General features: G+C 37.2%; 1 protein-coding gene across 1 annotated transcript in view; it reads right to left on the reverse strand.

Annotated features, from left to right (window-relative positions):
* Positions 1 to 25,718, reverse strand: part of Iqcm (IQ motif containing M) — a 513,003-nt gene that overhangs the window by 226,604 nt on the left and 260,681 nt on the right. Inside the window, exon 9 of the mRNA XM_021170291.2 lies at positions 17,107 to 17,165. Coding sequence (XP_021025950.1) covers positions 17,107 to 17,165 — 59 coding nt within the window. The remainder of the gene's footprint in view (positions 1 to 17,106; positions 17,166 to 25,718) is intronic.

The following is a 25,718-nucleotide window of genomic DNA, read 5'->3' on the forward strand; positions in this document are numbered from 1 at the left end:
ACTGATTCCAACTGATGTGCAAGGTCCTGCTTCTGGGAATGTTCTTTACAATAGAGACATCTGACAATTCTTTGTATTGTACCTACGTTCTTTACTAGTAAGTCACTCTAGAAAATTATCCTGGAAGACATATGGAATGACTAAAGTACTCATGCCAAAGGGACTATGGGGGTTATTGTTCAAAAGCACAGTTACCAGATCCACACTTTTATAAGCTTGTCTCTAAATAGAGAGCCCAATGAATCTTCCTGCTCTTCCCCTTGGCAAGACATTTTATGTCTCTTGTGGCAGCTCTCTAATCCCAAACCAAGCTTTTCTGGCAGGAAATCTAGTTTTACGGACTCCCCTCCATCTCTCTGCTCTCTACACCGATGTAGGATTGTTCAGGGTCTGATTCCTGTTGGTAGACTATATTGTTCTTAGAGGAGAAGCAACAGTAATGAATTCCCTTCACAATTAAGAATGATTTTAACATTTCCAACAAGATATATCTTTTAGGGACTCTGACTATAACAAATACAATTCTTCCAAAAAACAGACAGCAGTAACAAGCCAAAGGATAGTACAAAAGTAGGAAAGGCAGACACTCTCGGGGTAGCACCTTGGAGTTGGGAGATCCCTTTCCTCAGGCTTCTGCCCCTCTATTAGCATTTTTGTAAGTTCTTCTAAGGAAAAGTCATTGCAAGTCTGCTTTCCCATCCTTGGGATTTCATTCTTCCACACTGCTATTGGTGTAGTGCTGTAATTTAAAGGTGAGGACTTTTATGTATCCTTTCTTTCATGATTTGTTCCTCAGTCATTTTCCTTCTGATTCCAGGAAAGAATCATAGCCACTCACCCCCAGCCAGCCATCAATACATTTCACAAGACCAGTACTTTCTTTACTCGCTGTTGTATCCTTCAAGAGATGTTAGTGGAAATATATCTGTTCTGTATACATGGATGAGTATATATACCAGGCCATCTTGGCTCTAGGGGAGACAATAGAAGGTTTCATTTCAATCTATAGCTGTAGCCAACAGGTTCTACTCAGTTTTATGACTGTTGTACTTAGTCACTTTGTGTTCTCATTCCCCCTCCTCCCAACAGTGAAATGCTTCTTCTAATTTGATCAGACTAGATTCAGAATCAGGGTGCTGCTTTCACAGAAGTCACTGGTCATACTGAGGTCTGTGTTATGATAGGGCACTGTTTGATCCTTCCCCTGCAGGTTATGTGTAGCTCTATTGAGTAGAAACACGACATGAAAGAAAACTGAAAAGCACAGACTCCACAATTAAGAGAAAGTTCAAATGTTTTGACAATAGTAGTAAGCAAGACGACCAGTAATTATGGACAGTATGGGCAAGCAGGCCAACTCAAGGCAGGCAACTGGAAACAAAAATGAGAGCACAGGTCAAATCAAATACCACAGGATGATTTCATTTGCCCTAAACTTAGTTGTTCTTCCACTAGAAGGCAATCCTGGGAGAAGTAGGCCTCAATCACTGAAAGTGCAGACTAGAACCAGACTTGAGGGTAAGTGTGAAGCATGAAGACAGAAGTGTTTCTCAATGACACATTCCTCTTCTAGCTACTCCCTACTAGCTATAACAACCTCATGCTAGTGGGGTGGCATCAAAGTGATCTTCTCTGGCTCTCTCTACTTACTAGACTGACATTGGCTAAAGTAACTAAGTCATGCCAAGACTCCAGATTAGCCTGGCAGAGGGCAAGGAATAAAGGCTGAATATAGTTAATCTATCTTCTAGCTTGCTACACAGTGTCTAGGGATGTACTGGAAATAAAATAGTTTCTGCTATTCTGTAGAGGTGAGACTAGCATACTGGAAGGGAGAGAATGAGGCTGAAGCTAAGAAAAGATCTCATAAAGAAAATTGAAGCTTCCCTTCAGTGGTTAAATGTTCTGGGTTAAACAGAGAAATTTTCCACATTTATCTATTGATTTGTTAACTATGAGAAACTGGATAATGAATATGATATGAGAATTCCAAGGAATACCAAATGTCTTCACTTTAGAAAGAAATGGAAAAATAAAATTTCCAAAGCATGGTCCTCTAAGTGTAGTGTCCAAGTGTGTTATTGGATTGATGATGGGGTGAGGATTTACATAACAAAGAAAGAGTACCAAGTATTAGACCAAACAGTAAAGGAGTAAGAAATGTCTTTCTGAATCCATTTGCTTTATTAAAGTTTAACTATTTCCCTTTATTGTTACTAAACATGTGGACCATGAAATCACTTTTAATATGTGTAAATTCCAGGAAGACTATTTTCAAGGTTCACATATAATCTTTAAAAACTTTCTCATCACTGTAAAAAAAAATACCAGATGTAGGCAACTAAAGAGAGGAAGGAATTATTTTGGCCCTGTGGTGGTTGGTTTTTAACTATCAACTTGACACAAACTAGAACTGGGAACAAACAACTGGGAAGAGAGCTTCAACTGAGAAATTATCAAGATGAACATGACCTATGAGCATGCCTGTGGGAATATTGTTCATTGATATAGAAAGACACCCCATTATAGTTGGCACCATTCTCTAAGCAGGAGGCCCTGAAGAGGATATAGGAAGAGAAACATACCTGAGAGAAGCAGACAAAAAAGCATGTCTATATATCATTTCTTTCCATTCTTGATACTAAATGACCAACTATTTCAGGTTCTTGCCTATGACATATTTTGTATGGTGGACTGAAACCAAAATAAACTAAAATAAGCCCTTTTGCAGGGTTATTAAAACAAAAACAAAACCAAAAACCAAAAACCAAAAACAAAATAAAAAAAAAAAACCTTACTTTAGTACATGTACTTAAATGTTTTAACCTCTCTTTGAGCCCACCACCCAACAGAGGTAGTGGAAAGGAAATTTTAATAGGTCAAAGGGGGTGTAGACAGGTTTTAAAATAGTTGTTTTCTGTAGTGAATCCAATTTGCATTGTCAGGATATCAATAGTTCAGTTCACAGCTACGCTAGCTCAATCCATGATCCACTCACAAACACCATTCACAAATCAGAAATGTCAGTTCAATCCAGAAGAAATTGTAAGGGTCTACAAAATTGGCTGGAGTCCAAGGAAGCAGCACAAATGAAGATCAGCAAAGAGTGGCAAGGTGTACCAATACCAAACAGCATTGCCCACTGTCTGTTGGGTTATATTTATATCCTTCCCAAACATCATGTGTGTTCTCAAGCATCTGTTCCAACAAAGCATTACATGCCCCTTTTCTTGGCTACTTTCAGAAAAACACCACGCGTCTATTCTCAGCAAAACTTCCTCCCATGTGTCTTCTTCAGCAAAAAATTCTCTCATAAAACAGTTTACAGAAAAACATCACATAACACAACTGAGTCTCCCAAACAAACAAAAAAAAAAACCAAAAATATCCACTTCACCCTTTCTCCCCTATGCTGCTCTTTGGTTGGCATTCTATCACAGCAATAGGAATGAAACTAGACCAAGCTCACAGTCCACTATGATGGGGCAGTCATGGCAACAGAAGCCGTTGTGGCTGTAATGCTTCATCTCTTCATAGCTTTAATTAATAAGAAGCAGTGAAAGGGCAATACTAGATGTTCAGCTTTCCAGTCACTCTATGACTCTGGAACATGATATGGCTCTACCACATTCAAGGCAAGTATTCTCTCTTCATTTAGTCCTCCTTGGGAAATCATTCACAGTTACATTCAAAGATATATCTCACTAATCCTTGCCCATTTCTTAATCTAATCTATTTGACAACCAAAAACATAACAATGGGGAAGTATAGACTGATTGCTTAGTTTTGAGGTAATTAGATGGACAATATGAATACAAACTGCAAGAAGGTATATAGAAGAGAAGGCTGGGAAATGGAACACAACTGCTTTAAGTTTGAGACATAATTATAGAATATGCCTATGGAGATATCCAGAAAGCAGTTCCTACATTCTTTGCATGATGCTTTTCCTACTAGAATCTGAAGATGAGACTAGAATATGCTGATGAGACCATACATTTCAGACACAAGACTTGAAGGAATCATACAGGCTATACCCAGAAATCGCCTCCCTGAGGATTACCTTTCATGATGCTAGAAAGCTATATACTCAAGCTACCAAGGGAAAAAGGAAGCAATGGTCTTGCCAGCTATGACACCTATAAACTATAACAATGGCCATAATTATATCTCAAAAAATGTAAAAGCACCAATCTATGTCTAGGCAGTAAACAATAGCTATCTAATGGACTTAAGGCCAACTCAATAGGAGGGAATTCATGTCTGTAAACCTACTGAACTACTTATGTATGGTTAGGCTCCAGAACCTAGAGAGAACTTACTATTGGCTTGTTCCCAAACCAGTATAATCTCTAATTGCATTTTTAATACTTCTCTTACGTGTATATATTTCAAAGACAATACTTCTCAAAACAAAAATTAACAAAAAGTACTTTCTTTGCATATTTTGCAAACAACCTAACATCAAGGAGTCTGACAATCCCAAACAGTAAAATCCCAACAATTTCAGCAAAACCAACTATTTCTGCCCTGCCCCCCCCTTTGGTAGTGGCAAGGTTTTTTGATTTTGTTTTGTTTTATTATTATAATTATTATAATTATTATTAAGGCATTTTTATTAGATATTTTCTTCATTTACATTTCAAATGCTATCCCCAAAGCCCCCTATACCCTCCCCCTGTCTTGCTCCCCAGCCCACCCATCCCACTTCCTGGCCCTAGCATTCCCCTGTACTGAGGCAAATGATCTACGCAATACTAAGGGCCTCTCTTCCCATTGATGAATGGCCATCATTATGCTACATATGCAACTAGAGACACAGCTCTGGGGGCTACTGGTTAGTTCATATTGTTGTTCCTCCTAGAGGGGTGGAGGACTAGGCCATCCTCTGCTTCATATGCACTAGAAACACAGCTGTGTGGGTACTAGTTAGTTCATATTGTTGTTCCTCCTGTAGGGTTGCAGACACAAAACCAACTATTAACACAAGCCTGACTCTGATTCATTTTGACTATTGCTTTAAGTTTGACAAAAAAATGTAGTGTTACCAAAGTAAAACCATTATGTGTGCTGTATAAGAAATTATTTACTAGCAATTCTAGGGATGCATGTGTCAATATGTATGTGGATATCGAAGAGCAACTTGCAAGACTTGGTTCTCTCTTTCCATCATGTGGATTCATGCTCAGTTAACCAGAATTGGTGGTAAGCACTCTCACCAGCTATGCCATCTTTGTTAATTATAAAAAATTATCAATACAAAAGTAAATTTGAGACCAGTTCTAAATATTGTCACTTGAACAGCTGTGTGATTCCGGAAAAGTCACATTAATTCTGTAAGCTAGCAAATTTTCATCAGAAAGAAAATTGTATACGTTTTGCTTGATGCATAGAGTATAAAAAAAATCACAATATTTTTGGCTTATTAAAGATATCATAATTACTTAATTGTGAATCAATCTCAGGCACCTTGGGTTGCCATTGTATATGCTAAAGGTCAAAATCCAAAGCTATAGCATATAACTGTATTTCCAAATGTTAAAAGAAAGAAGCCAAAGAATTGATGGCTACATTAGTTATTCAAAACCTTACAGGAACATTACCATAAAGTTCAGACTATTAAAGAACTATGTCCTTTCTCTCTCCTCCTCCTCCTCCTTCCTCTCTCTCTCTCCTCTCTCTCTCTCTCTCTCTCTCTCTCTCTCTCTCTCTCTCTCTCTCTCTCTCTCTCTCTCGTCTTTTGAGATACAGTCTTGTTATGTGGCCCTAATAGGTCTAGAACTTTCTATGTAAACCTGGCTGGCCTTGATATTATTTCTATCCAGGGGTTCCAGGCTTGTGTCACCAAATTATGTTAAAGAGTATTGATACTTCTCCACTTATCATATATGACAACAACAAGAAGGCATAGTCATGAGAGAATGTCCTTCTTTAGTACACCTTAGTATCATGTGACCACAAGATAACTACTCTCCAGTTCAAAAACATATTAATTTCCATACCAATAAAGAGATTAAGAAATAAGCAAATGCTTAAATTGTAACTAGCATTACTCAATGTTTTTTGTTTTTATTCCTAATGATATTCTGCTATGCCCATGGATCAGCACCTAGCCCAAGGATCATCAGAAAGGCAACATCCAGCAACTGATGGTATGAATACAGAGACCCACAGGCAAACACTAAGGGAAGCCAATGGAACCCCCACAAAAGATGGAAAGAGAGGATTGTAAGAGCCAGAGGGCTCTACACCAGTAGAACACTGCCCTTAAGAATAAACTAAGCAGGACTAATAGGGGATCATAGACACTAACCCCGCATGGGTGTGAGTTAGGTACTCTGTATATACATTATGTTTGTGTAGTGTGGTACTATTTTGGGACCCCTAGCAGTGTAAGTGAGGGGCATCTTTGACAAAATTGCCTACTTTGCGGACCTTTTCCTTTCTACTAGGTTGCCTAGTCCAGACTTGATATTAAGATTTGTTCCTAGTCTTATTGTAACTTATTATATCCCTAGAAGACCTGCTATCTTTTAAAATAAAGAGTGGATTTTGGGGAAAGGGGAGGGAGGGAGGAGAAACTTTGGTCAGTATGTAATGTATAAAAGAAGAATAGATAGATAGATGGGTAGGTAGATATAGATGGATGGATGGATGGACAGGCAGATAGATAGATAGATAGATAGATAGATAGATAGATAGATAGATAGATAGATAGATAGATAGATAGATAGAATTATTTGGATTATGATCATAGATTACAGTTTGTTATTGCAAGTAAATCAAGGTAGCATGAACTTGAAGCAGTTATTCAAATCATATTCATGGTTAAGAACAAAGAACAATGAATTAATGCTTGTATGCCAGTCAACAACTTTTTCCTTTTAATTCAGCCAGGGACCCAGCCCTAAAATGATGCCACCCACATTTAGGGTGGGTCTTCCAATTAAGAAAATATATCAGCAGGATGTCAATAGAATAATATAATCTAGACAACTCTTTATTGAGGCTTCTTTCCCAGGTGATTCTACTTTGTGCCAAGTGAACATTCAAAATGAAACACCACACTGATATAAGTAATGAGTTCGTATGAAAAACACATGTAGGTTGAATTCACATATATTTCTTTTTCCCAATAGTTCCATTCCATTGTACATCTGTGTAACATTTGGTTGATAAAGCATTTTTAATGCTGCCTGCCTGAATTCAAGCTCCTTTTGCTATTTATAATGTATGATTTTTGAGTTAATTAATTAATTAATCAGTCTCTGTTTTCTTAGATAAATGGAAATAGTAATATTTTCTTCACTGAATTGTTATGTTGTTTAAATGTGTTATGTGGTTAAATATGTAAATTACTCAATTCTTATACAAATAGATAAGTATAGTTCTCAACCCACATCAAAGAAGATTTTTTTTGCAGAATATGGAAACAATTACAACCACCCATAACTGTTCAAAATGCAGAGAATTCCTAACAATGGGGTGGCCAACTCATTCAGTACATTCAGTACATGTATAATAAGATCACTGTAACCTAGGATCATATTTGTACCTTGTAGCTCAAGGGTCATTGCAGAAGAGGGGGTGAAAGATTAGAATTGCCACAGGACCATATTTGCGAGTTATTGGAGCATCTGTTAAATTACATTACAAAAGTGGAGATAAGGTCTAAATTTGATCCGGGTGTTGAGGATATATCTGTTTATGTGACTATTTACTTAGGGTGTAATGTACAAGTTCTAGTACAGAGAATACACTGGTAAATACAGAACACCAGAACACAGAAACTTCTGTCTTGCCCTCCTTTGGTTTTTATCCTAATAACATAGGTAGACAGTAATTATGAGACCTAAGATAATGACAGATGTGTGATAGGCAATATGTGACCCACTAAAATAATATGGACTTAAGGGATGATGGATGTGGTGGAATATGCTATTCTTAACAGTGTGTCAGAGTGGATGACAGAGCTCCTGAAAACAACTGTTAATCAAAGAAAGTATGACCAGGGTTACATCAACATGCAATAGCATTACTTATGAAGTTTTCTATTGATGTGTGCATCTACATGTATATTCACTTATGCAACATCATCATTTAGCCTATAAAGATGCTCAGTACTGTCTAATTACCCTTTCCTGTTGCTGAGGTAAAATACTGTGAGAAAAGTTCTTTAAGGGGGAATTTATTTTAACTCATAGCTGAAAGTTCAGGCCATCGTGGTGGAGAATTAAGGCAGAACAAGATTAACACTACTGGTCTACTCATATTCACAATCAGATGGAGGCATGCTGGTGTTCAGCTCTCATTCTCTACTAATGCAATCACACAGACAATACCACACAGGCATGTCCAGAGATTCATGTTACCAATTAAAACTAATAACAGGACTAGTCTGCTCAGGAGAGCTCTCAGGCCACAGAAGGAACAGAGCTTCTTGGACATGGTCGCTTCAGGCTTTCATCTTCAGCCAGGAGGCAGAGCAGAGCTCCATAACTCTGTGCAGTTTCCCTGCCAGAGGAGAGCTTGCTGCAGACAGTCATGTGACCACTTGAATTCAGGGAAGAGCTGGACTCCCAGGAGTGCTGACAGAGGCTAACAGAATCACAGGAGGAACAAGATCCAGCCAGAGATACATAGAACATCTAACAACCAGAGATTAACAGATGGCAAAAGGCAAACATAACAATCTTACTAACAGAGACCAAGATCACTCTGCATCATCAGAACCCAGTACTCATACCACAACGAGTCCTTCATTTTGAGTTTCATATGTTTTGCAAATTGGATCTTGGGTATTCTAAGTTTCTAGGCTAATGTCCACTTATCAGTGAGTGCATATCATGTGTATTCTTTTGTGATTAGGTTACCTCACTCAGGTTGATATCCTCCAGATCCATCCACTTGCCCAAGAATTTCATAAATTCATTGTTTTTAATAGCTGAGTAGTACTCCATTGTGTAAATGTACCACATTTTCTGTATCCATTCTTCTGTTGAGGGACATCTGGGTCCTTTCTAGCTTCTGGCTATTGTAAGTAAGGCTGCTATGAACATAGTGTAGAATGTGTCCTTATTACAAGATGGAACATCTTCTGGGTATATGCCAAGGAGAGGAATTGCTGGATATTCCAGTAGTACTATGTCCAGTTTTCTGAGGAACTGCCAGACTGATTTCCAGAGTGGTAGTACCAGCTTGAAATCCCACCAGCAATGGAGTCTTTCTCCAAATCCTCACTAGCATCTGCTGTCACCTGAATATTTGATCGTAGTCATTCTGATTGGTGTGAGGTGGAATCTCAGGGTTATTTTGATTTGCATTTCTCTGATGATTAAGGATGTAGGGTATTTTTTAGGAGCTTCTCAGCCATTCAGTATTCCTCAGTATTCATTTAGCTCTGTACCCCATTTTTAATAGGGTTATTTGGTTTTCTGGAGTCCAGCTTCTTAAGGTATTTGTATTAAGGAAAAGTAATTGTTGCTTCCTGTTATTTTTGTTGTGATAGCTGTGATTCTGTTCTTGCAGCTATCTTCTTTTAGGTTTGTTGAAGGATAACTTTCTTGCATTTTCTCAGGCATAATTTCCCTTCTTGTGTTGGAGTTTTCCATTTAATATTCTTTGAAGGGCTGGATTTGTGGAAAGATATTGTAAGAATTTGGTTTACTCCTGGAATACTTTGGTTTCTCCATCTATGGTAATTGAGAGTTTTGCTGGGTATAGTAGACTGGGCTGCCATTTGTGCTCTCTTAGTGTCTGTATAACATCTGTCCAGGATCTTCTGGCTTTCATAGTCTCTGGTGAGAAGTCTGATGTAATGCTAATAGGCTTGCCTTTATATGTTACTTGACTTTTTCCCTTACTGCTTTTAATATTCTATCTTTATTAAGTGCATTTGTTGTTCTGATTATTATTTGTAGGGAGGAATTTCTTTTCTGGTCCAGTCTATTTGGAGTTCTGTAGGCTTCTTGTATGTTCATGGGCATCTCTTTAAGTTAGGGAAGTTTTCTTCTATAATTTTGTTGAAGATATTTACTGGCCCTTTAAGTTGAAAATCTTCATTCACATCTGCACCTATGGTGTTAGGTTTGGTCTTCTCATTGTGTCCTGGATTTCCTGGATGTTTTGAGTTAGGATCTTTTTTCATGTTGCCTTTTCTTTGATAGCTGTGACCATATACTCTATGGAATCTTCTGCAACTGAGATTCTCTCTTCCATTTCTTGTATTCTGTTGCTGATGCTCACATCTATGGTTCCTGATTTCATTCCTAGAGTTTCTATCTCCAGAGTTGTCTCCCTTTGGAGATTGCTGTTTGTCTTATTGACAGTATCTTTTGCCTTAGAGAAGCTTTGCAATTTTATGAGATCCCATTTGTCGAGTTTTGCTCTTATAGTACAAGCCATTAAAATTCTGTACTGAAATTGTAACCCTGTGTCCATATCTTTGAGACTCTTCCTTACTTTCTCCTCTATAAGTTTCAGTGTCTCTGGTTTTATATGGAGTTCCTTGATCCACTTAGATTTGAGCTTTGTACAAGTAGATAAGTATGGATCAATTCACATTCTTCTACATGCTAACCACCACATGAGCCACCACAATGTGTTCAAAATGCTGTCTTCTTTCCACTGGATAATTTTAGCTCCTTTGTCAAAGATCAAGTGATCATAGGTGTGTGGGTTTATTTATGGATCTTCAATTCTATTCCATTTATCTACCTGTCTGTCACTGTGCAAGCACTGTACTGGCTAGTTTGTGTCAACTTGACACAACTGGAGTTATCACAGAGAGAGGAGCTTCGGTTGAGGGAATGCCTCCATGAGATCCAACTGTAAGGCATTTTCTCAATTAGTGATCAAGGGGGAAAGGCCCCTTGTGGGTGGAACAATCTCAGGACTGGTAGTCTTGGTTCTATGAGAGAGCAGGCTGAGCAAGCCAGTAAGGAACATCCCTCTGTGGCTTCTGCATCAGCTCCTGCTTTCTGACCTGCTTGAGTTCCAGTCCTGACTTCCTTTGGCAATGAACAGCAGCATGGAAGTGTAAGCCGAATAAACCCTTTCCTCCCCAACTTGCTTCTTGGTCATGATGTTTGTAGAGGAATAGAAACCCTGACTAAGACAAGCACCATGCAGTTTTTAATCACAATTGTTCTGTAGTGCAGCTTGAGGTCAGGCATGGTAATTCCACCAGATGTTCTTTTATTGTTGAGAATAGTTTTTGCGATCCTAGGTTTTTTGTTTTTCCAGATTAATTTTGAAATTTCTCATTCTCACTCTGTGAAGAATTGAATTGAATTTTGAAGGGGATTTCATTGAGTCTGTAGATTGCTTTTGGTAAGGTAGCCATTTTTACTATATTAATCCTGCCAATCCATGAGCAGGGGAGATATTTCCATCTTCTGAGATCTTCTTCAATTTCTTTCTTCAGAGACTTAAAGTTCTAACATACAGATCTTTCACTACTTTAGAGTCACACCAAGGTATTTTATATTATTTGTGGCTATTGTCAAGAGAGTTATTTCCCTGATTTCTTTCTAAACCTATTTATCCTTTGTGTAGAGAAAGGCCACTAATTTATTTGAGTCAATTTTATGTCCAGCTACTTTACTGAAGTTGTTTATCAGGCTTAAGAGTTCACTGGTGGAATTTTTAGGGTCACTTATATATACTGTCATATCATCTGCAAATAGTGATATTGTGACTTCTTCCTTTCCGATTTGTATCCTTTAGATCTCTTTTTGTTGTCTAATTGCTCTAGCTATGACTTCAAGCACTATATTGAATAGGTAGGGAGAGACTGGTCATCCCTGTCTAATCCCGGATTTTAGTGGGATTGCTTTCAAGTTTCTCTCCATTTAGTTTGATGTTGGCTACTGGTTTGCTGTATATTGCTTTTAATATGTTTAGGTATGAGCTTGAGTTCCTGATCTTTCCAAGAATTTTAACATGAATGGGTGTTGGATTTTGTCAAGTGCCTTCACAGCATCTAATGAGATGATCATGTGGTTTTTGTCTTTGAGTTTGTTTATATAGTGGATTACATTGATGGATTTCTGTATATTGAACCATCCTTGCATCCCTGGGAGGATGAAGCCTACTTGATCAAGATGGATAATAATTTTGATGTGTGCTTGGATTTGGTTTGCGAGAATTTTATTGAATATTTTTGCATCAATATTCATAAGGGAAGTTGGTCTGAAGTTCTCTTTCTTTGTTGGGTCTTTTTGTGGTTTAGCTATCAGAGTAATTGTGGCTTCATAGAACAAATTGGTAGAGTACCTTCTGTTTATATTTTGTGGAATAGTTTGGGGAGAGTTGGAATTAGGTCCTCTTTGAAGGTCTGATAGAACTCTGTACTAAACCCATCTGATTCTGGACTTTTTTGGTTTGGAGACTATTAATGACTGTTTCTATTTCTTTGGGGGATATGGGACTGTTTAGATCATTAATATTATCCTGATTTAACTTTGGTACTTGGTGTCTCTCTAGAAAATTGCCTATTTCATCCAGGTTTTCCAGTTGAGTTAAGTATAGGCTTTGGTAGTAGGATCTATGATTTTTTTTTTTTTTTTTGGATTTCCTCAGGTTCTGTTATTATGTCTCCCTTTTCATTTCTGATTTTGTTAATTAGGATACTGTCCCTGTGTCCTCTAGTTAGTCTGAATAAGGGTCTATCTATCTATCTATCTATCTATCTATCTCTTTCTTCTTTCTTCTTCTTCTTCTTCTTCTTCTTCTTCTTCTTCTTCTTCTTCTTCTTCTTCTTCTTCTTCTTCTTTTCTTCTTCTTAATTTTTCTTTATTTTTTGAGACAAGGTTTCTCTGTATAGCCTTGGCTGTCCTGGAACTCACTCTGTAGACCAGGCTGGCCTCGAACTCAGAAATCTGCCTGCCTCTGCATCCCAAGTGCTGGAATTAAAGGCATGCACCACCACTGCCTGGCTTATCTATCTTCTTATTTTCTCAAAGAACCAGCTCCTCGTTTGGTTGATACTTTGTATAGTTCTTTTTGTTTCCACTTGGTTGATTTCAACCCTGAGTTTGATTATTTCCTGCTGTCTACTCTTTTTGGGTGAATTTGCTTCCTTTAGTTCTAGAGCTTTTAGGTGTGCTATCAAGCTGTAGTGTATGCTCTCTCCAGTTTCTTTTTGGAGATACTCGGAGCTACAAGTTTTCCTCTTAAGACTGTTTTCATTGTATCCCATAAGTTTGGTTGTGTTGTTTCTTCATTTTCATTAAACTGTAAAATATCATTAATTTCTTTCTTTATTTTTTTCCTTGACCAAGTTATCATTGAATAGAGTGTTGTTCAGCTTCCATGTGTATGTGGGCTTTCTTTTGTTTATGTTTTTATATAAAATCAACTTTAGTCTGTGATGATCTGATAGGATGCATGGGATTATTTCAATATTTTTTTATCTGTTGAGGCCTGTTTTGTGACCAAGTATATGGTCAATTTTGGAGAAGGTACCATGAGGTGCTGAGAAAAAGGTATATCCTTTTGTTTTAGGATATAATGTTCTATAGATATCAGTTAAATCCATTTGTTTCTTAACTTCTGTTAGTTTCACTGTGACTTTGTTTAGTTTCTGTTTCCAGGATCTGTTCACTGATGATTGTGGGATGTTGAAATCTCCAACTATTATTGTGTACAACACAATGTGTGTTTTGAGCTTTACTAAAGTTTCTTTAATGAATGTGGATACCCTTGCATTTGGAGCATAGATTTTCAGAATTGAGAGTTCATCTCAGTAAATTTTACCTTTGATGAGTATGAAGTGTTCCTTCTTATCCTTTTTGATAACTTTACATTGAAAGTCGATTTTATTTTATAGTAGAATGGTTACTCCATCTTGTTTCTTGAGACCATTTGCTTTGAAAATTGTTTTGCAGCCTTTTACTCTAAAGTAGTGTCTGACTTTGTCACTGAGGTGGGTTTCCTATATGCAGCAATATGTTGGGTCCTGTTTATGTAACCAGTCTGTTATTCTATGTCTTTTGATTGGGGAATTTAGTCTAATGATACTAAGAGATATTAAGGAAAAGTCATTGTTGCTTCCCATTAATTTTGTTGTTAGATTTGTAATTTTGTTCATGTGGCTATCTTCTTTTAGGTTTCTTGAAAGATTACTTTCTTGCTTTTTCTAGGGCCTAGTTTCCCTCCTTGTGTTGGAGTTTTCCCTTTATTATCCTTGAAGGGCTGGATTCGTGGAAAGATATTGTGTAAATTTTGTTTTCTCATTGAATACCTTGTTTTCTCTACCTATGGTAATTGAGAGTTTTGCTGGGTATAGTAGCCTGGGCTGGCATTTGTCCTCTCTTAGGGTCTCTATGAAATCTGCCCAGGATCTTTGGGCTTTTTTAGTCTCTGGGGAGAAGTTCGGTGTAATTCTGCCTTTATATGTTACCTGACCTTTTCCCCTTGCTACTTTTAATATTCTTTCTTTGTTTTGTGCTTTTGGTGTTTTTATTATTATGTGACAGGAGGAATTACTTTTCTGGTCCAGAGTTCTGTAGGGTTCTTGTATGTTTACGGGCATCTCTTTCTTTGGCTTAGGGAAGTTTTCTTCTATAATTTTGTTGAAGATTTTACTGGCTGTTTAAGTTGGAAATCTCCCTTTTCAGTCTATACCTATTAACCTTAGGTTTGGTCTTCTCATTGTGCCCTAGATATCCTGGATGTTTTGGGTTAGAATCTTTTTGCATTTCACGTTTACTTTGATTGTTGTTTCAATATTTTCTATGGTATCTTCTGCACCTGAGATTCTCTTTCTATCTCTTGTATTCTGTTTGTTATGCTTGTATCAATGGCTCCTGACTTCTTTCTTAGGTTATCTATTTCCAGAGTTGTCTCCTTTTTGTGATTTATTGTTTCTACTTCCATTTTTAGATCTTGGATGGTTTTGTTCAATTCTTTCTTCTGATTGGATGGGTTCTTTATTTAAGGGAGTTATTTCCTTCTTATAGTCCTCCATCATCATCACCATGAGAAGTAACTTTAGATCCATATCTTGCTTTTCTGGTGTGATGGTGTATCCAGGACCTGCTATGGTGGGAGAGTTGGGTTCTGATGATGCCAAGTAACCTTGGTTTCTGTTGCTTCTATTCTTAAGCTTGCCTCCTGCCATCTGATTATCTCAAGTGCTCCCTGTCCTCAATATATCTGGTTGGAGCCTGTATTTCCTGTGGTCCCAGGTGAGTAAGAACTTCTCAGAGTCCAGCTTTCTTTGTGATCTTGTGATTCTGGGATCCTGTGATGCTGAGATCTGAATGTGTCAGAGTTCTTGGCAGTCAAGCTTCCCCTGAGACCCTGAGATCCTGGTGTGACCAAGCTCCTGGGATCCTAAGATCCTGGATGTGGTACCTCCTCTGGGATCATGGGACTGTTTGCTGAATTCAAAACCAAGGTTGACCAGTGCTCACTGGAAGGAACCTGAGCCACTGGTCGAGAGGGGTTCCTGTGCCCATGCTCCAGCTGGCCCCAGGCACTCCCAGTTCTGTTGGAACAGATGTTGTATTCCACTCACCAGCTATCCTAAGATCATGGGTGTGCTAGGGAATCTGGGGGGTGGAGAGTCCCTGTGGGGACCGTGGGACTGTCAAGTTCAGGCCAAAGGTAGCCCAGCGCTGGCTCTGACCGAAAGGAACCCGAGCCAGTGGTTGGGTGGGGTTCCTGTGTTGGTGCTCTAGCTGTCCCCAGGCACCCCTGATTCTGTTGGAACAGATTGTGTTCCTATCACCAGTGATCCTAAGATCCTGGGCATGCTAGGGCACCAGGGAGCTGGAGAGTCCTCTTGAGACTGTGGGACTGTCCACAGAGTTCAGACCCAAGGTAGCCTGGCGCTCTTGCTTCACTATCTTAAATTTCATTGTCTTCTGTTTGATTTTTATAAATTGTTCACATTTTTTGTTTAGTTTTAGGTTTGGGTTTTTTGTTTTGTTTTGTTTGTTTTGGTTTTTGTTTGGTTGGTTTATTTTTGGCTTGCTAGGGGCTTTTTTGCTTTTGTTTTGTTGTTTTTTAATAATGTGTTAAATATAGACTTGTTTATGACTGCATTGGTCTAATTATTTAGTGGTTTGTCTTTAAATGTCCTTTGTCTAGAAATGTCTTCATTATTTTAATAGCTTCCCTTTCCATGTTGGAGAGGACCCTGTCTTTATGAACATTATCTTGTGCATAAAATTTTCCTTACAATGCACATAATCTAACATCTAGAATATTTCCTTAAACATTTATTTTTAGTTTTAAATATTTGTATAGGAGAAGGGGTTATGCATATGCAAGCTGTTACCCACAGAGGCCTGAAGGAATATCAGATGCCCTGGAGCTTGAGTTAGAGCCAGTCATAATCCACCTAATGTGGGTTTTAAGGACTTAATCAACATCCTCTCCAGAGCAGCATGGGATCATGACCACTCAGCAATCTCTTCAGCTCCGATCATCTCCTTTGAATATAGCCAAGTAATTCAACTAAAAAGTAATTATTCGAGTTTTCACTTTAGATTGGACTCTGTGGTTTGTTTTGCACATGCACAGTTCAGAAGCCGGTTGTTAACTAAGGAAGAGTTTACATTCAGACCCAGAATTCCCGTTCTGGACTCTCCTCCTTTGGAGAATTCCATAATTAGTTTCTAGATACTCTATAGCCCCAGATTCTCCAATAATGTTAATAAATGAATTTATTCCCAGTTTATAAAAAAGCACACATCTGGAAACTGACCTTTTCAGAAAATTTGCTCTGCAATCCAGGGGACCTTATTTCAAATCCCTGGCACCCATGTAAAAAGTTAAATACCCGCATTAAGGCAAAAAGATAGGTGGATCTGGAGAGTTCACTGGCCAGCCAGTCTAGCTGAAGTTCTGGCTCAGTGTGAAACCTTGTCTCAAGTAATAAAGTGATTAGCAATAAATGAAGATGCTCAATGTCCAACTCTGGCTTCAGCATGCATACTCATAGATTCATATACTTGTACACAAATTACACAATTAATTGAGCTCTCAACAACTTATACTCCCTGGTATTTCAGTACTAAAGTCATCGGGTATATTTTCCACATGAAAAATTAACACACTTATTAGTGTTTTTCTTCTTTGGTATAAAAGACCAACCTTTTTTCTGTCTTCAGTTCTTTCTTGATAGGTTGTAGATCTTTCTTCCTAATGGGTCTCTGTAAAGAGTTGAGATAAGAAGAAAATAACTTGACTACCTGTAAACTTTTAATTTCATTTATGTTATAGTTTCAAGTGAAGAATAAATCTTAAAAATAAAAATATATTTATATTCTAATATATATCATAAACTCAATATTCATATGAATATGTGTGTATGCTCAAAGTAGTATAATTGTTGAATCTTCTTCAGTATTTTTTGCATGCAGATATATAACTCTTAGTAATAATTTTGGCAAAAAGGTGTTTTATAAATGTATTATAGGTAAATTTTTATTTATTTGACTCTGCAAATAAATCTTTACAATTTTACAAAATATCTGCTGTAACACTTTACAAAACAAATGCCATCTATAAAAAATAAAAATAACTTTAAATCAGGTTAATAAGGAAATATAAGTAGAAGAATGATGTGGGATATTTCCTAATATTGATTGGTATGTCTATCAGATATAGATATCAAATTCCTAGCTGTCAAAGAATTATGGACTAAACTACATTACCCTCAAATTCTTAAAGCCTTAATTCATATGTATATACTTATCTCAAAGGCTTCAAAAACTGTGTGAGGTTCAAGGATGAGATCAAGAAAAGGAACAAGCATAAGAATAAGATCCTATGATGACACAAGGCAAGGAGGCAAAACAAAATGTTTGATACTGTGTTTTCTTATACATTTCTTTAATACTAGACAATTATAACACTGGATGGGAAGATCACCTTGTAATATCTTTGAATAACCAGTCATTACCTCTGACCAGTGTGAGGCAAAGGTGAAGCAAATTCATTTCATCCATTGCCCATGATCACTTTTGAGAAAAGATAGGCATGAGAAATTTGAACTAATCCTGATAACTGAGTGAAAAATGGAGCATGGGAGGCCATTGTAAATGGAAAGCTTTGTGATATAATATGGCATGCACATACTGTCTGCAAAATCTGTCTTTTCTATTCACATTTAAGCTTCAAGTGTGTCTTTGATAACTGAAGCCAGAACATATCTTACATAAATCTTCAGAAAACATAAAAGGCAACGTAAAGATGAAATGTAAAGATGTTGCAACTGTTTGAAGACATAGGTCGTTTATTTTAAATCATAGCTCTCACCTACAAATCTAAGCTTCATTTTATACTATTTTTCTCCTGATACAATCTTAGTTGTATATATCCATGTTCTCTTGTCATATTTACTTCTAAGTACTAAGGTACTATTTCTACAATTACATTAGAAAACGAAAACTTCATAAGTGAAGAGATATCATTGTCTTTCTGAGTCTGAGTTACCTCAGTCAGGATGATCTTTTCTAGTTCCATTCATTCGCCTGAAAATTTCATGGTGTTGTTGTTTGTAACAGCTGAATAAGACTCCATTGTGTAAATGTAAATTTTCTTTATCCATTTTTTCAGTTGAGGGACATCTAGGTTGTTTCTAGTTTCTGGCTGGTATGAATAAAGCTGCTATGAACATAGTTGAGCAGTGTCCTTGAGGAAGAATTCTTCTGGTATATGCACAGAAGTGATATAGCTAAATTTTGAGATAGATCGACTCCCAACTTTCTGAGGAAACTCCATATTAATTTCCATAGTAGCTGTAAAAATGTGCACTCCCATCAGCAATGGAGGAATGTTTCCCTTGCTGCACAACCACACATGCCTGAGCTGTCACATGTTTGTGATCCTAACTATTCTGAGAGATGTAAGACAGAATCTCAAAGTAGTTTTGATTTGTATTTCCCGGATATCTAAGGGTATTGAACATTTAAGTGTCTCTTAGCTATTTGAAATTCCTGTTTTTGAATTTTCTGCTGAAATCTGGTGTACCCCATTTTTAATTGGATTATTAAAATTGTTGATGCCTAGTTTCTTGAGTTTCGTATAATTTAGGTATTGCTATTAAGTAAAGAATTATCATGCTACAGTCCACAAACCCAGAATAGCTAAGGAAGAAGGAGTGCTCAAGGGCATGAATCTCCCTAGTAAGGAGGAATGGAATAAATTTTGCAGGTGAAGTTAGGGCAGGTGGGGATGGGACTAGGAGGAATAAGGCCTGGGCAGAGATAGAGAACACTGACAGAGATGACTCGAATCTACAAGAGTTACCCTAACAAGGTCTCCTAGTAATGGAGGATATGGAGCTCAAACTGTCTATCTTCTATAACCAGACAAGTCTCCTAGTAGTAAGACTGGAACATCAACCCAACCACAAAATTTTTGACCTGTAATCTGCACTGCTTGCAAGGTGTGCTGGAGTAAAGGTGGCATAGAACTTATAGAAAGAGCCAACCAATATCTAGCCTAGCTTGAGGCCCATGCTATGAGAGGAAGCCTGACACTGTCTAAAAAGAAAGAAACAAGAGGTAGATGTAGTCCAGAGACTCAGAACATAACCAAACAGACTAGCAAAAAATAAAAATAAAAAATCCATGAAATGGAAGATCTTGTCCCAGAGCCAGAAGCAATGAGTTGCCAACAGTCCCCTGGCCTCCATTGCCTAGCACTGGGCTCACTCTTTGGTCCTATGGAGGCTTAGGGAAAACCAAGACTGTACTTCTCCGCTGTGGAGGCCTTCAGTGGGGGCAGAAGAGCCTAACCAGCTTGGAACCATGCCCTACCAATCCTTTCCCAGGTAGGTCTGCCTGGGGCACAGCTGGCAGAGGTCAGTTGCATGCAGTCCACTAGCCTCCTTTAACTAGCACTGGGCTTGTTCTTTGGTCCTGAGGAGCCTTGCAGAACTCTAAGAACTTCCTGCTTCCCCATGGAGGCAAGCAGAGCCTCCAAGAACTACCAGCTTAGAACAGTACCCCACAAATTCCTTGCTAGTGGCTAATGCCAGAGGCACAGCCAGCAGAGTTCAGTGCCCTGACCTCCACAGTCAGGCTTATGGCTCTCTCTGCCTTCCAGAAAAGTCCTGCTGTCATCAGGATCATCCAGCCAACAACAGGGAAAACCAGCTATAGGACAGCATAAGAACACAAACAAGAGCCAAGTACCACCAAGGCCCAGCTATCCTACTACAGCAAGCCCTGGATAGCCTAACAAATCTGAACCACAATGATCTTAAACCCAATCTTATAAAGATAATAGGAACCTTAAAAGAGGGAATGAATAAATCCCTTAAAGAAATATAGGAAAATATAAACAAATAGGCAAAGAAATTAGTAAAACTGTCCAAGACCTGAAAATGGAAATAGCCGCAATAAAGAAAAGACAAGCTGAGACAATCCTGGAGATGGAAAACATCGGCAAGAAAACAGAAACTACAGACATAAGCATCACCAATAGAATACAAGAGATGGAAGAAGAATAGCAGGCATAGAAGAAATTAATACATTGGTTAAAGAAAATGTTAAATCTAAAAGTTCATGACACAGGAAATCAGGAAATCTGGGACACTATGAGAAGACCAAACCTAAGAATAATAGAAATTGAAGGAGAAGATTACCAGCTCAAAGGCCCAGAAAATATCTTCAACAAAATCAGAGAAGAAAATTTCCCTAACCTCAAGAAAGTGATGCCTATAAAGTAAAAGAAGCTTACAGAACACCAAACAGAATGGGACAGAAAAGAAAAGTCTCCATCTACATAATAATCAAAATGCTAAATGTACAGAATAAAGAAAAACATTAAAAACTGCAAGGGGAAAAGGTCAACTGACATACAAAGACAGATCTATCAGAATTATATCCAACTTCTCAGCAGAGACTCTAAAAGCTAGAAGGGCGTGAGAAGAGGTCTTGTAGACCCTAAGAGACAACAGATGCCAGCCTAGACCACTGTACCCGGCAAAATTCTCAGTTGTCATAGATGGAGAAACAAAGATATCCCTTGACAAAACCATACCAAATCTAAATATCTTTCCACTAATCCAGTCCTACAAAAGATACTAGAAAGAAAACTTCAACCAATGAGTCTAACTATACTCAAGAAAACTCAAGAAATAAATAATTTCACATCATTAAAACCAATAGAAAAGAAACACACACATATGTATACTACCAACATCAAAAATAACATGAATTAATAAACATTGGTCAGTAATATCTCTCAAGATCAATAGACTCAATTCCCCAATAAAATCATCCAGGCTAATAGGATTTATGCATAAAAAGAATCCATCATGCTGTTGTATGCAAGAAATGTATCTCTGCAACAAAGGCATTATGTCAGTGTAAACGGCTAGAAAGAGCTTTTCCAAGTAAACAGACCCAAGAAATTACCCTGGGGTAATCATTTCTAATATCTCATAAAATAGACTTTCAACCAAAAGTAATTTTTAAAATGTGGAAAGACACTTCATACCCATCAAAGCAAAAATCCACCAAGAGGATGTCTCTGTTTTGAATATCCATGCCCCAACTGCAAGGGCACCCCCATTTGTAAAAGAAACTTTGTTAAAGCTTAAATTACACAACAAATTTCAGACAATAAGCCTACATACTCATGGAAATTGAACAACTCTCTGCTCTCTGCTCAAGGAACACAGGGTCAAGAAATAAATTAAAGACTTTCTAGGATCCAATGAAAATGAGGGCACAACATACCTAAACATATGGGACACAATGAAAGCATTGCTATGAGGAAAGTTCATAGAACTAAGTGCCCTCAAAAAGAAATTGAAGAGTTCGCATACTAAGGAATAAATTACACCTGAAAGCTCTAGAACAAAAAGAACCAAACACACCCAAGAGGAGTAGATAATTTCTAGGAAATAATCAAACTCAGTCTTAAAATCAATTGATTAGAAACAAAGAGAACAATAGAAAGAAAAAAACAACAATAACAAAACCAAGAGCTGGTCCTTTGAAAAATATCAACAAGATAAGCAAACCCATAGCCAAACTAATTAAAAGGGCAGAGAGACTGTACCCAAATTAGCAAATTCATAAATGAAAAGGGAGACATAACAACAGACATTGAGGAAAATAGAGGAATCCTTGGGTCTCAGTTCAAAAGTTTTTCTCCGTAAAACTGGAAAATCTAAATGAAATGGATGATTGTTTAGACAGATATGACTTACCAAAGTTATATTAAGGTCAGGTAAAGTAATAGTCCTATAACCCCCTTGGAAATACAAGCAGTAATTAAGAGTCCTCAAAACAGCCAAAAAATAAAAAATAAAAAATAAAAAATAAAAAATAAACAGGACCAGATGGTTTTAGTGCAGAACTGCCAGACTCATTCTATGAGGCCACAGTCACCACCCTGATACCTAAAGTACACAAAGACTCAACAAAGAAAGAGAATTTCAGACCAATTTCCCTTATGAACACTGATGCAAAAAATACTCAAACTATTCACAAACAGAATTCAGTAATACATCAAAGATATTAACCATGATCAAGTAGGCTTCATCCCAGGAATGTAGGGGTGGTTCAATATACAAAAATCCATCATTATAACACACCATATAAACAAGCAACAACAACAACAAGCCCACGTGATCATCTCATTAGATGCTGAGAAAGCCTTTGGCAATAGCCAACACCTTTTCATGTTAAGAGTCTTGGAGAGATGGGGGATACAAGGCACATATCTATATAAAATAAAGAAGATATAGAGCATGCCAATAGCCAAATATCTAATTAACTAGAGAGAAACTTAGGGCAACCCCACTAAAATCAGGGGCAAGGCAAGGCTGTCTACTCTCTATTTTTCTCAATATAATACTTGAAGCTCTAGCTAGAGCAATAAGACAACTAAAGTAGATCAAAAGAACACAAATTGGAAAAGAAGAAGTCAAAGTATCCCTATTCACAGATATGATAGTACACATAAGAGACCCAAAAAATTCTACCAGAGAACTCCTACATCTGATAAACACCTTCAACAAAGTGACTGGATACAAAATTAACTCAATGAAATCAGTACCTCTCCTTTATACAAATGATAAACAGGCTAAGAAAGAAGTTAGGGAAACAATACCCTTCACAATACCCCAAATAATAATATTAAATATCTTGGTGTAACTCTAATTAAGTAAGTAAAAGATCTATACGACAAGGACTTGAAATCACTGAAAAGAGAAATTGAGGGAGATATCAGAAGATGGATTTTTCCTAATATTAAATGATTTTATAGCCATAATCTTATATTGGTAGAAATCCTTATATTTTAATGCAAAATTAAAGCTATCTTTTCTTAGATTTGTACAGAATTTGAGATATTGATATAGGTTTCATTGGTATAAATCTTAGTATATTGATACAAATTTTAAAATTAATTTTGTTACTCTTAGATAGGTGTTTTACCTATGCAATTCATTTAGAAATACAAGGCTTAGACCCAGTCCTTTAATAGCTGTTACTATAAACTGTTTAGGATGATTATTAAGTAATGTAAGTTATTAGTCAGATAGTAAACTCATGGTCATATTAGATTCTAATGTAGCTAATTATAATAAAGTATTTTCAAGGTTACTCATATAGTAAATAGCTAAAAATAATTAATGTTTAATATCCATCTAAAGATGGATAGATGGCCTTCAAAGTGTTTAGATCCACAAAATATGACACTTAAAATCATTTCATTATTAAAAGATTTTTTGATTATAAGACAGGTCTGCTCCTGACAGTTCCCGCATTCCACCTCAAAGACAATATTGAGCATCAATACCTCCATGTGGAGATGCTTCAATTGTGCCAGACTAGCCACTGGGCAAGAAATGCCCTAATTATATCTTGTAGACAGAATGCTGTCTAAAAAGGTCAAATGGAGGCAGGATAGTTGACAGGTAAGCTCTGCCAAGACAGGGAAATATAGTTCTTCTTAATTTCTGCTTCATTTAAGGTCTGTGAGATGTTCTGAGCCAGAAGGCTGAAGATAGATGCTAAAACATTAATAAGAATATTGTGGACTGTCAAAACAGTCTCTGCCAATTGTTTGTTTTTGGAAGCTATGTTTTTGTGATTTCTGCATACTCAGATAATATTTAATTCCTTCTCAAATCTCTGATGGGATTGAGGACTGGTTATAGTCTCACAATTGAAATTAATCTATTTCATATTACAAAAGGTATTCTAGATTCAAAAAAATGGTTTTTAGATTGTAATACAATTTAAAATCAAACGTGATTGAGGTACAGAATTATAACTAATTAAGTTAGGATAAATGATAGAATACTTTATCTAAATTGTCAAATATGATAGACTGGACATTATAAGTGTATGTCATAGCTTTCAATTTACACAATTGTTATAACTGTGTTCAATTAATATCTGAGAAAAAGGAGCCTTTTATGGGACTAAAAAGAAAATTGTTGAGGTTTTGTCTTTTACCATCTATTGTAATGCTAAGTGGGTGCCCCCGAGACCTGAAGTCTGCACATAGTTCCTAGAACCGTACCCCCAAGTTAATTTTTATTAGTGAATAAAGATATTGACAGCCAATAGCTGGGCAAAAGAGACATAGGTGGGGTTGAGGTTTCTTGGGCTTGGAGAGAGAGGACCACCAGGAGGGAAGGGCAGAGAGAGGCTACGATGGAAGAAGAAGAATGTGCAGGAGGGAGGAGGGCTACCACAGAAGAGCTGAGCCATAGAAACATGGCCATGTGGGGTGGCCAATTGAAGCTAGGAGCAGCCCACATGAAACATAGTAAATAGTAAGCAATAACTTGGGGTTATTGATAAAAAAGCAAATTCTAACAATACAGAGGGTAGGCAGCTGCCCAGCTATTTGCTGCCTAAGGCATATTAAAAATGTAAAGGCTGTGTGTGTGTTTCACCCAGGAGCATAAATGGCCTAAGGCTGGAAAGAAGCCCCAGGCTGGGATTTTAAATATCACTACACTCATGGATCAGTAGGATTAGATGCTACTAATCCTAACATAGTGAAAGTGGCCATCTTACCAAAAGCAATCTACAGATTCAATGCAATTCCCATCAAAATTTTAACACAATTCTTTACAAATCTTGAAAGAATAATTCTTAACTACATATGGAAAAACAAAAACTGAGGATAGCCAAAATGGTCCTGAACAATAACAGAACTTCTGGAAGTATCACTATCCCTGACTTCAAGCTGTACTACAAAGCAATAGTAATTAAAACTGCATGGTATTGGTATAGAATCAGACAGGTTGATCAATGGGATAAAATCAAAGACCAGAAATGAACCCATACACCTATGGACATTTAATTTTTGATAAAGAAGCCAAACCATACAGTAGGGGATAAAAAGAATCTTCAACAAATGTTTAACCAGATGTCTGCATATAGACGAATGCAAACAGATCTATATTTATCACTCTGCACAAAACTCAAGTCCAAGTGGAGCAAGGACCTCAACATAAAACCAAATACATTAAATACAAGACAAGACAAAGTGGGAAATAGCCTTGAACACATTGGTACAAGAGACAATTTCCTAAATAGAACGCCAATGGCTCAGGCTCTAAGATCAACAATTGATAAATGGTACTTCATGAAACTAAAAAGCTTCTCTAAGGCAAAGGACACTGTCAATATGACAAAACAGCAGCCTACAAATTGGGAAAAGATCTTCATTAACCATATATCTGACAGAGAGGTAATATCCAAAATATATAAAGAATTCAG

The sequence above is a fragment of the Mus caroli genome, unplaced genomic scaffold (assembly GCF_978045245.1).
Source record: "Mus caroli unplaced genomic scaffold, Mus_caroli_1 scaffold_10, whole genome shotgun sequence".
Taxonomy (NCBI): domain Eukaryota; kingdom Metazoa; phylum Chordata; class Mammalia; order Rodentia; family Muridae; genus Mus; species Mus caroli.